A 12714-nucleotide genomic window follows, 5' to 3' on the forward strand; every position below is an offset into this window, starting at 1 on the left:
TTCACGCAGATGGTGGTACGTGTATGGAATGAGCTGCCAGAGGATGTGCTGGAGGCTGGTACAATTGCAACATTTAAGAGGCATTTGGATGGGTATATGAATAGGAAGGGTTTGGAGGGATATGGGCCGGGTGCTGGCAGGTGGGACTAGATTGGGTTGGGATATCTGGTCAGCATGGACGGGTTGGACCGAAGGATCTGTTTCCATGTTGTACGTCTCTATGACTCTACTTGGATATAAATACCAGTGCATTAATTATTCAATGCATGGGCGAACAATTGGAATATAGCAGAACATAGGAATTAAAAGCTACTACATTCAGAATTTCAGGCAGCTCAAGACTGAATAAAAGTGGCCGCAGGTCCCCACCACAAAGGAAACAAAAAAACAAATTTAAAAATCAGGCTTCCTCTACCATTCAATATCTGATTTTAAAAAGTTCTGAATAGGACGAGCAACAGTAGCCTCTTTTGCAACAAGTGAACAACCCCAAGACTTGTTTTTCAGACTGCAATAAGCAGAGGATCTAGACTTGCATAGATTTACAAATATACTTCTACCTGCTGCCTGATTGTCACAGACGAAGAGTTTTGGAAGGAATGTATAGTGATGGCACCTGGCAGGGAAGATTACATCAGAATTGTACATCAGAACACTAAGATTTCTAATAGTTTGTAACCTGATAACACCTCCAACTTCCTCAGTAATGCACTGGAATGTCAGCCTTGATCTGGATTGAAACTTTCAACAACTTCCTGACAGAGGCAGGTGCTACCAACTTAGCCACTGCTGACAAGTCAGGATCTGCGTCTTCTGCTGGTTTACTGAAATCATGGTCTTCATCACAATTATTACGATCAATTGGTCAATTGCAGAGACAGCTGATCTCACTGCATGCCTGTGTTTCCATGCTATGCACACATCAATCACCACATGGCTTCCACTTCCAGAAGCCACATACTTTAAATTATTTTTCAGTTTGATTCAGATGAACTATTGTTGCAGAGTAAAGTAAATTTTGCAGCATCAATGCAAACAAACTTGAAATATATTTGGAACTCATGCAAAGCCAGTATGTTACAGATTAGAAACATAGGAGGCTAGTCAGCCCATCATGTCCACGTGAACTTGCTGCAAAAGCATCTCAGCAAGTCTGTTCTGCTCTCGACCTACAGGATGTTCTCTTCAGTTGTTTATCTAATAGATCCATGAAGGGCAAAGAGTTAGAGAACACTGCTGAGCCCCACATCCAATACCTGACTAAAGAAAGCCAACACTATGTTTCCCAAGCTGTAACCATCCCTGCACAACTGAAATCAGCCAGCAACATTCAATGTTATAGAGCTGTAATTCCAGACTGACGTTGCAACAACCATACTTGGCACAAGTGCAGATTTTGCTGAACTGGTCCTGATTTTCCCTCTTTTGTCAATTACCACAGTCAAATCCACCTGCTAGCGTTAGTAAATACATTTATGGAGCTTTCATGCAACGAAAGTTAAGATAGTAAACTTAATTTAGAACAGAGCCCTTTTATTTAAATCTTTACTCAATGAATTCAATACTACAAATGGTGAATTAACCTCACATCAACACAGGGCATTAAGTCAAGAGAAGGTCCTGCAAAGATCTTTAAAACTGATGCTTAAAATGATCACTCTTCTTAAATGAAGGAATGAAGTGTTTAAGTGAGCTGACAGACAATGTTGCTCAACTTTGGATTTCTTACAACGTGAAAAAAAAAGAATAAATTGAACTGTAACCAGCAGGGAAAGGACTAACTTAGCACATATGCCCCCATCCTTTGAATGCATTCCAAATGAAATTGAATGTAGTCCTACCAATCAAAAAAAAATGCTTCAACACTTCAGAATCTGGTCAGAATGCTAGAAAAGAAATCAGACAATAGAATGGCCCTATCCAGAAACTATACGTCAATGCCTGAAGAGGTTTACCGAAGAATTAGACGCAATGGAACAAATTGTCACATTTGCCTCAAATACAATCCTTCGAGTAGATATCGATTGGATGGCTACCAAATATACTTGCCATATGAGTTACAAAGTAGTGGAGTTGATAAGGAGGTAATTAATATTCAAAGTTATACTGAACTGAATGTCCGATTTGTGGGAAGCTCATAAACGAAGAAAAATATTCACTCCTATCGTTGTGCACTTTTAAAATGAAGGCTTCCTTTGACATCAAATTTCTCTTGAAACAACAGTCTCCCAAGTGAATTCAACAAAGGCTAAGCATCACACTTGCCTCCTGAATACCTATTTGATCAGCTGTACATGTCTCAAACTTCAAAGAACTGGCAGATAATGTGCAGTCACAGGTGTCACATAAATTTGGTGAGTAGAGGACTAAGTGAATAATTATATATGCATGATTTTAGATTTATATAAGCTGTATAAAAATAAACACTTCATTCTGTTTTCTTTGCAGTAGATTGACTTGCACTTGAATTCAAAAGTGATCTTGTGTTTAAAGAGGTTGGAGACTACTGATCTGACAAATCCCAAGTGCTACATCTTTGAAGCAGGTAAATGACCATGAGTGGATCAAACTGGATTGTCCCTTCAAAATGCATATACACACACCCCGACTGGTTTTCTTTTGTGTTGGATCATGTTCTGCAAGACGTTGTTTCACTGACTACCTCTTCTCCAAAGCAGGTGAGAACTTGGAGTATAGGAGTTGGAATGTCATGTTGTGGGCTATACAGGAAACTGGTAAGGCCACTTTTGGAATACTGTGTACAATTCTGGTCACCCTTCTATAAGATAGGTGTCGTTAAACTTGAGAGGGTGCAGACAAGATTTGTAAGTACGTTGCTGGGACTAGAGAGTTTGAGTCATAGGGAGTGATTGAACAGGCTGGGGCTATATTCCCTGGAGTATCAGTGTCTGAGGGGTAACCTTGTAGACATTTATAAAATCATGAGGGAAATAGGGTGAATAGCAAAGGATTTTCTTCCCCCAACAAAGAGTCATCCAAAACTAGCAGGCATAGGTTTAAGGTGAGAGGGGAAAGGTTTAAAAGGGAGCTAAGGGGTATTTTGTTTTCTCAGAGGGTAGTGCATGCATGGAATGAGCTACCAGAGGAATTGGTGGAAACTGGTGCAATTACAACATTTAAGACATAATAGAGGTGTATAGGCCAAATGCTGGCGAATGGGACTAGGTCAGATTGGGATATCTGGTAGGCATTGTCGAGATGGAGTGAAGGGTCTGTTTCCACTCTGTATGACTCTATGACCCCGTCAGTACCAGCTATTATAAAGTCACGGCTCACTCACCTTTAGCAGCTCGGGGCTGACCTGAGAGCACCATTTCTCCAGAGTCTCCCGAATACAATCCTGTAACTGCAAAAGACACAGAGAGAGAGAGAGAGAAGGGCAGTGAGTGCGGCTCAGGGCCTGCCAGGAGCTCTGACAGCAGCGCAGACCCCAGAGGGATACCCGCCACGACCTAAGGTACTTCACCTCCTCGCTCGGCGAGGTTGGACATTTCTTCTTTAGCCGGCTCCAGTTGACGATGTTGCCGGTGTGAATGGAGACAGCTGAGGCCTGAGCGAATAGCTGCTTGCCGCCCTCCATCTGCATTCCACAGCCCGACATGGCGGAGACCACCGACCGGACCGGCACGAACCGCCTCTACCGGCCCCGCCCCTCAACAACGTCATCGAAGCACCGCCCTCAGTTGACGTCACGGACCCCGCCCCCACACCGAAAGTCACCCGGCCGCCATTACCCAAACGTCATCCAGGCTCAGGACCCGCCCCCTCCCCGGGGATTCCTCCGCCCCGCCAGTCCCTGAAAGACGCACCCTGGCCCCGCCCTTTCAGAGCGTCACCGTCGACCCCGCCCCTACACTTCATGTCTGCTTCTCAGTCTCGCTCACACCCACACGTCATTTCTCCACGAACGTCAACCCGCCCGCCTCTACCCCGAACGTTGTCCCGTCCTTCCTCCCCCAAAACGTCCCCTCCCTGAATGCCAGCCCCTGTAAGTCACCGCCCATCAATAGGTTCCGCTCCTGAACGTAACCCTATCTACGTCATCACGCTACCCGATCAAGACCACGCCCCCTTACGTGACATCACGTCTGCGTCCTCAGTGCGGCCCCTCGCTCTGGCTCCGCCCCTTCATTTCCAGCTCGGGGCTGCTTCCACTAGCCACGCCCCTGAACAAAACGTCCCGCCCAAAGCCGCTAATCCCCGCCTACCGTCAGAGTTCCCGCCCCCAGCACAGAGCTTCAGTGCAAACCTGTTGGACTATAACTTGGTGTGTGATTTTTAACTTTGTACACCCCAGCCCAACACCGGCATCTCCAAATCATGACTGCTATACACTGATACTCTCCTCCATCTTCAATACAGTACCCCAACTCGTTGGGAAACTGTTTAACTTCAACTGTCGCCTCTATTCCAAAGAGAAAGTGAGGTCTGCAGATGCTGGAGATCAGAGCTGAAAATGTGTTGCTGGAAAAAGCGCAGCAGGTCAGACAGCATCCAAGGAGCATAACATGTCAAAATTTCAGATGATCTTGGTTTTGGACTAGCGCAGCAGGTCAGGCAGCATCCAAGGAGCAGGAGAATCGACGTTTCGGGCAAGAGCCCTTCTCCTGCTCCTTGGATGCTGTCTGACCTGCTGCGCTAGTCCAAAACCAAGATCATCTGAAATTTTGACATGTTATGCAGACTGTAACTGTAGATGTTCAGAGTTTGAGACTGAGCTCCAAATCGTCACTGTTATGTTTAGAGAATGGGCCTTAGGCCAAACATCCAGCTCCCACTGCACAATACCTCCCTGGATCCTCAAGATCCACAGTGAGTCTCTCTACAACATGAACTTACTCTTACATTGATAGCACCATTAGCCATTGTCCTGCCCAGCTGCTTTTAGGCCATAAACTGGGATGAGGCAAGGCACTAACTTTTTTTTAAGATTCCCTATAGCGTGGAAACAGGCCCTTCGGCCCAACAAGTCCACACCAACCCTCCGAACAGTAACCCACTCAGTCTCATTTCCCTCTGACAAATGCACCTAACATTACGGGCAATTTATCATGGCCAATTCACCTAACCTGCACATCTTTGGGCTGTGGGAGGAAACCGGAGCACCCGGAGAAAACCCACGCATTCGTGGGGAGAATGTGCAAACCACACAGACATTTGCCCAAGACGGGAATTGAACCCGTCCCTGGCGCTGTGAGGCAGCAGGGCTAATCACTAAGTCACCGTGCCGCCCCCCCACTGAGCCACCGTGCCACCCACTGTTGTAACATGAAGCCTTCCGCTGGTGTGTGGCTAATCTACAGGCCGAGCAGAAACTGTTCAGCCTGCGTCACCTCGAATCCTGCCACGGCAAATGGTAGAATTTGAATTTAATAAGAAAGAATATATGGAATTAAGAACCCACTCTTGACCATAAAACCATTATTGATTGTCAGAAAAATGAATCTGGCTCACCAAAGTCCTTGACGGAAAGAAATCACAGTTCATTCTGGAAAGAAATTACCATCTTTACCTGGCCTGGCTCACATGTGACTCCAAAGCAATGTTGTTGACTGTCAACTACCCTCTGGGCAACTAGGGATGGGCAATGAATACCCTCATCCTGTGAATGAATTTTAAAAACGCTGAGACTCACTAACCCTGTCCTTCTAATCAGCCTGCTCCAAAACATACTTCAGGAGCCTTTTGTCAGTAAAGGCAGACATCAATAATGTAATTCAATTGCGCCTTCAATGTGCCTAAACAATAGAGTTTTAAGTGACAAACGCTTCAAACCTGATAAGTTCAAGGTCTACACAACAGTAGTGTTACCTGCCCCCTCGGGGGACATGGACAATGTACAGCAAACAATGGAAAGAACTGGAAAACACCCAAGAAGCATCAAACTCACCCACCGCTTCAAACCCCACCTGCGTCACCTGTAGCAGGGTGTGCGGATCCAGCATTGGACTGTTCCGTCACCTCTCGTTGCATAATTCAGGAGTGGACACAAGTGATGCTCTATCTCAGAGACTGGTACGTTAGCATTGGCAGCAGATCCTTAATTAACACAGCTAATTCCCTGTCCTAGTGACAGTTTAATATCCCTGTTCTGGTTTTGGAGAACATTTCATGTGACCTGCAGTGTTTGTAGTCACCTTCCAAAATCACCCTGGCAGATTGTTAGGTCATTAAGGAGCAGCTTTAATGTAACATAAGCTTTCACAGGATTCTTGGACCTATTGGTAGAAATAGTAGAGCAAAGGTTGTTCCAAGATACTGATAGAATAACATCTCTGTGCAGATTAATCTACTGTGCCATAAATCATGTTGCCAGCTTAATGACATTTACATGGTTATGTTTCATGATGGTGTGCAGAACAACTGAAGGCAGCTTATGTCCAACTTGGTAACAAACCTTGGCTCTCTTAAGGCTATATGACTTTGAAGTGACCTAAAACATTAATACTCAAATGAAATCCAGAACATCTAGGGACCAAAATAATCCAACAAATTGTGAATGATTGTTTCATTATCTGTTTATGTGGTATAAGGAGATGAGTGTTAGAGAAAGAGGTTGAAAGGCCTCTGATTTTGGCCCTTTTTATGGTCGTGTTAAAACTTGTAAGAAGATAAAGATCTGTTATTTTACAGCACATCATATTAAACAAAACAACTACACATTTTATTGATGCAATCATACTCATCCAACTTATAAATGAGAATCTGTGTAGGAGAAAGTAAGGACTTCAGATGCTGGAGATCAGAGTCGAGAATGTGGTGCTAGAAAGGCGCAGCAGGTCAGGTGGCATCTGAGGAGCAGGAGAATCGACATTTCGGGCATAAGCCTTTCATCACAAATGACTGATGAAGGACTTATGCTCAAAACATCGATTCTCCTGCTCCTTGGATGCTGCCTGACCTGCTGTGTGTTTTCAGCACCACACTCTCAACAAAGAATCTGTGTAGCCTATTTCCTACTTCGTACCAGTGACAAAACTCTACCTTGCTCCTTGCTGCTGCTGCTGAATTCCTCATCCATGCCTTTATTGCCTCTGGACCAAGTTATTCCAATGCACTTCTGGCAGGGCTCCCACATTTTTGCCTTCATATGTTTAACACCATGTAACCTCTGCTATCATTCAAATAAGTACAATGCCCTGTTCACCCATCCCATCTGTTCCTGATAATTTCCTGTTCATCCATCAAGCCTATTCTCAATGACTTACTAGAAATCCTGTTTAAGCAAATATCGATTTTTAAATTCTCATTCTTGTTTTCAATCTCTTAATGGCTTCACCCCTCCCTATCTCTGCATACCCTAAAGCCTTCAATCCAACACAATATCTGTAATCTTCCATTTCTGATTTCTTCATTCTCAATTTTAATCTTTCTAATGCTACAGGCTGCACCTACACTTGTCAAGTCCCTAGTTTCTGGAAATCCGTCCCCAATTATCTCCAACTTTTTCTATATGAGTTTTCCTCCTTTCATATTCTCTTTAGAACCCTTCAACCAAACTTGGGGCTATCTCTCCAAGTATTACTTTATGTGGTTTGATGGCCAAGTTTTGTTTGATAACTCAGTTGTGAAGTGTATTGGGGTGTTTCACCATGTTGAAGATGCTATATGAATACAAGTTGTTTATTGATTAGCCAATTAGAATCCCAGATTGAATATTCAATTCTAATGTTATCAAGTAAACTTGCACTTGAGAAGTGGGTCAATTATCAATGTTGCTGCGACATTAATGTAAGCTGACACTTACATAGAATCAGAGTATCATAGAATCCCTACAGTGTGGAAACAGGCCCTTCAGCCCAATTAGTCTACACCAACCCTCCAAAGAGTAACCCACCAGGACCCATTCCCCTACCCTATTATCCTATATTTACCTCCAACTCATGCACCTTACACATCCCTGAACACCATGGGCAATTTAGCATGGCTAATTCATCTAATTGCACATCTTTGGATGTTCTCATGAAATTTGGGCGATACAGTGGCTCAGTGGTCAGCACAGTGCCAGGCACCCAGGTTCAATTCCAGCCTCGGGTGACTGTTTATGTGGAGTTTGCACATTCTCCCCATGTATGCATGGGTTTCCTCGAGGTGCTCAGGTTTCCTCCCACGATTCACTGTCGGGATTCTATTCTATTGTAAAAGTCGAAAGATATGCAAGTTAGGTGAATTGGCATGCTAAATTGCTCATAGTGATCAAGGATATGTAAGTTTGCCATGAGGAATTCAGGGTTAGGAGAATGGGTCTAGGTGAGATGATCTTTGGAGGGTTGGTGTGGACTTGTTGGACCAAATGGCCTGTTTCCACACTGTAGGGATTCTATTCTATCATGTTTAAAGAATTTCCTACACATTATAATTTGAGTGGACCCTTGTAGAAAAATGTTTAGTTATAGACATAGACATAGAACATTACAGTGCAGTACAGGCCCTTCGGCCCTCGATGTTGCGCCGACCTGTCATATCAATCTGAAATCCATCTAACCTACACTATTCCATGTACGTGCATATGCTTGTCCAATGATGACTTAAACGTACTTAGAGTTGGCGAATCTACTACCATTGCAAGGCAAAGCATTCCATACTCTTACTATTCTCTGAGTAAAGAAACTGCCTCTGACATCTATCCTATATCTATCACCCCTCAATTTAAAGCTATGCCCCCTCGTGCTCGCCATCATTATACTTGGAAAAAGGCTCTCCCTGTCCACCCTATCCAGCCCTCTGATTAACTTCTATGTCTCTATTAAGTCACCTCTCAACCTTCTCTCTATCAAAAACAGCCTCAAGTCCCTCAGCCTTTCCTTGTAAGACCTTCCCTGCAAACAGGCAACATCCTAGTAAATCTCCTCTGCACCCTTTCCAAAGCTTCCACATCCTTCTTATAGGAGAAAGTGAGGACTGCAGATGCTGGAGATCAGAGCTGAAAAATGTGTTGCTGGAAAAGCACAGCAGGTCAGGCAGCATCCAAGGAGCAGGAATCGACGTTTCAGGCATAAGCCCTTCTTCAGGAATGAGGAGGGTGTGCCAAGCAGGCTAAGATAAAAAGTAGGGAGGAGGGACCTGGGGGAGGGGCGTTGGGAATGCGATAGGTGGTAGGATGTTGGAGTTAAAGTGTTCAGCCACGGGGCAGTTGGGTTGGTTGGTCCGGTTGGTGGGATGGTAGGTGAGGACCAGTGGGGTTCTGTCCTGGTGGTGATTGGAAGGGTGGGGCTCAAGGGTGGAGGAGCGGGAAGTGGAGGAGATGCGGTGGAGAGCATCGTCAACCACGTCTGAGGGGAAATTGCGGTCTTTGATGAAGGAGACCATCTGGGTTGTTCGGTATTGGAATTGGTCCTCCTGGGAGCAGATGCGGCAGAGGCGAAGGAATTGGGAATATGGGATGGCGTTTTTACAGGGGGCAGGGTGGGAGGAAGTGTAATCTAGGTAGCCGTGGGAGTCGGTCGGTTAATAGTGAATGTCCGTGTTGAGTCGGTCGCCTGAGATAGAAATGGAGAGGTCTAGGAAGGGGAGGGAGGAGTCTGAGATGGTCCAGGTAAATTTGGGGTCGGAGTGGAAGGTGTTAGTAAAGTGGATGAACTGTTCAACCTCCTTGTGGGAGCACGTGGTAGCGCCGATACAGTCATTGATGTAGTGGAGGAAAAGATGGGGAGTGGTGCCAGTGTAGCTGCGGAAGATGGACTGTTCAACACATCCTTCTTATAATGCGGTGACCAGAGCTGTATACAATACTCCAAGGGCGGCTATGCCAAAGTTTTGTACAGCTGCAGCATAACCTCATGGTCCCGGAACTCGATCCCTCTATTAATAAAAGCTAAAACACTGTATGCCTTCTTGACAACCCTATCAACCTGAGTGGCAACTTTCAAGGATCTGTGTACATGGACACTGAGGTCTCTCCGCTCATCTACACTACCAAGAATCCTACCTTTAGCCCAGTACTTTGCATTCCGGTTACTCCAACCAAAGTGAATCACCTCACACTTGTCTGCATTAAACTCCATTTGCCACCTCTCAGCCCAGCTCTGCAGCTTATCTATGTCTCTCTGTAACCTACAACATCCTTCATCACTAGCCACAACTCCACCGATCTTAGTGTTGTCTGCAAATTTACTAACCCACCCTTCTACGCCCTCATCCAGGTCTTTATAAAAATGACGAAGAACAGTGGACCCAACCCCGACCTTTGTGGTACACCACTGGTAACCGGACTCCAGGATGAACATTTCCCATCAACCACCACTCTGTCTTCTTTCGGCAAGCCAGTTACTGATCCAAACTGCTATATCTCCCACAATCCCATTCCTCCACATTTTGTACAATAGCCTACTGTGGGGAATCTTATCGAACGCCTTGCTGAAATCCATATACACCACATCAACCGGTTTACTCTCATCTACCTGTTTGGTCACCTTCTCAAAGAATTCAATAAGGTTTGTGAGGCACAACCTACCCTTCACAAACCGTGCTGACTATCCCTAATCAAATGATTCTGTTCTAGATGATTATAAATCCTATCTCTTATAACCTTTTCCAACACTTTACCAACAACTGAAGTTAGGCTCACTGGTCTATAAATACCGGGGTTGTCTCTACACCCCTTCTTGAACAGGGGAACCACATTTGCTATCCTCCAGTCTTCTGGCACTATTCCTGTAGACAATGACGATTTAAAGATCAATGCCAAAGGCTCGGCAATCTCCTCCCTGGCTTCCCAGAGATTCCTAGGATAAATCCCATCCGGCCCAGGATTTCTAATACCTCTTCCTTGTGAACCTCAATCCCATCCAGTCTAGTAGCCTGTATCTCAGTATATTCTCCTCGACAACATTGTCGTTTTCTAGAGTGAATACTGTCGAAAAATATTCATTTAGTGCTTCCCCTCTCTCCTCTGACTCCACACACAACTTCCCACTACTATCCTTGATTGGCCCTAATCTTACTCTTGTCATTCTTTTATTTCTTAAATACCTATAGAAAGCCTTAGGGTTTACCCTGATCCTATCCGCCAACAACTTCTCATGTCTCCTCCTGGCTCTTCTGAGCTCGTTCTTTAGGTCTTTCCTGGCTACCTTGTAACCCTCAACTGAGCCTTCACATCTCATCTTAACATAAGCCTTCTTCCTCCTCTTGACCAGAGATTCCACTTCCTTCGTAAACCACGGCTCCTGTGCTCTACAGCTTCCTCCTTGCCTGACAGGTACATACTTATCAAGGACACACAGGAACTTTTCCTTGAATAAGCTCCACATTTCAAATGTGCCCATCCCCTGCAGTTTCCTTCCCCATCCTATGCTTCCTAAATCTTGCCTAATCGCATCGTAATTGCCTTTCCCCCAGCTGTAACTCTTGCCCAGTGGTATACACCTATCCCTTTCTATCACTAAAGTAAACATATACAGAATTGTGATCACTATCACCAAAGTGCTCACCTATTTCCAAGTCTAACACCTGGCCGGGCTCATTACCTAGTACCAAATCTAATGTGTCTTCACCCCTTGTTGGCCTGTCTACATACTGTGTCAGGAAGCTCCCCTGCACACACTGGACAAAAATGACCCTTCTATAGTACTCGTACTATAGTGTTCCCAGTCTGTTTTGTGTTTGTAACATATCACTCAGGATAACATCTTTTTTAAAGTCTTCTATACTTTTAAAAGGAGTTTAAAAGTCTTTCGTAAGACCATAAGATATCGAAGCGTTTGCTAGGATCCTAGAAACATCAGGCTAATGTTCCAGGGATATGGGTTTGAATTCTGCCATGGCACATGGTTAAATCTGAATTCGATAATTATCTGAAATTTCGACAAAATAGCTAGCCAAATGATGACCATGCAACCACTGTTGATTGTCATAAAACCCATCTGGTTCACCATCATCATTTATTGAAGGAAACTGCCATTCTTACCTGGTCTAGCCTACATGTAACTCTTAACTGCAAGAAAGAGTTAATCAATGCCCGCATCCCATGAATAAAATAAATAAAAATAAGTATAAATGAGAAAGATCATCCTGTCCCAATTTAGCTAATCTAGCTAGGGAAAAAAATCACTCCCCACCATTGCCCCATCAAGTTTTGTCTCAGACAATATTCCAGCACAGAAACAGACCCTTCGATCCAATCAGTCCATGCTGAACATAATCCCAAACTAAACTAGTCCCATCTGCCTGCTCCTAGCGAAATCCCTCCAAACCTTTCCTAATCATCTACTTAGAATCATAGAGTCAAAGAGATGTACACGACGGAAACAAACCCTTCAGTCCAACTCATCCATGATGACCAGATATCCCAACCCAATCTAGTCCCACCTGCCAGCACCCGGCCCATATCTGTCCAAACCCTTCCTATTCATCTACCCATCCAGATGCCTTTTAAATGTTGCAATTGTACTAGCCTCCACCACTTCCTCTGTCAGCTCATTCCATACACGTACCACCCTCTGAGTGAAAATGTTGCCTCTAGGTCTCTTTTATATCTTTCCCCTCTCACCTATGCCCTCTAGTTCTGGATTCCCCAACCCCAGGGGAAAAAAACCCTTTGTCTATTTATCCTATCCATGCTCCTCATGATTTTATAAACCTCTGTAAGGTCACCCCTGAATCTCCGACACTCCAGGGAAAACAGCCCCAGCCTATTCAGCCTCTCCCATAGCTCAAATCCTCCAACCTTCGCAACATCCTTGTAAACCTTTT

The 12714-nt window shown here is 44.6% G+C and overlaps 1 protein-coding gene across 2 annotated transcripts in view; it reads right to left on the bottom strand.

Moving 5' to 3' along the window:
* The window catches only part of gclm (glutamate-cysteine ligase, modifier subunit), a 17287-nt gene extending 13614 nt beyond the window's left edge, over window positions 1–3673 (bottom strand). Inside the window, exons 1-2 of one of the 2 annotated variants that reach the window (XM_043698834.1) lie at window positions 3488–3673; window positions 3302–3367 (exon numbers count right to left, since the gene is read on the bottom strand). In XM_043698834.1, coding sequence (XP_043554769.1) covers window positions 3302–3367; window positions 3488–3622 — 201 coding nt within the window. In that variant the 5' untranslated portion in view covers window positions 3623–3673. The remainder of the gene's footprint in view (window positions 1–3301; window positions 3368–3487) is intronic. The other variant, XM_043698835.1, reaches the window with a different exon arrangement.
* Between the last annotated feature and the right edge of the window lie 9041 nt (window positions 3674–12714).

The sequence above is a fragment of the Chiloscyllium plagiosum genome, chromosome 11 (assembly GCF_004010195.1).
Source record: "Chiloscyllium plagiosum isolate BGI_BamShark_2017 chromosome 11, ASM401019v2, whole genome shotgun sequence".
Lineage (NCBI taxonomy): Eukaryota > Metazoa > Chordata > Chondrichthyes > Orectolobiformes > Hemiscylliidae > Chiloscyllium > Chiloscyllium plagiosum.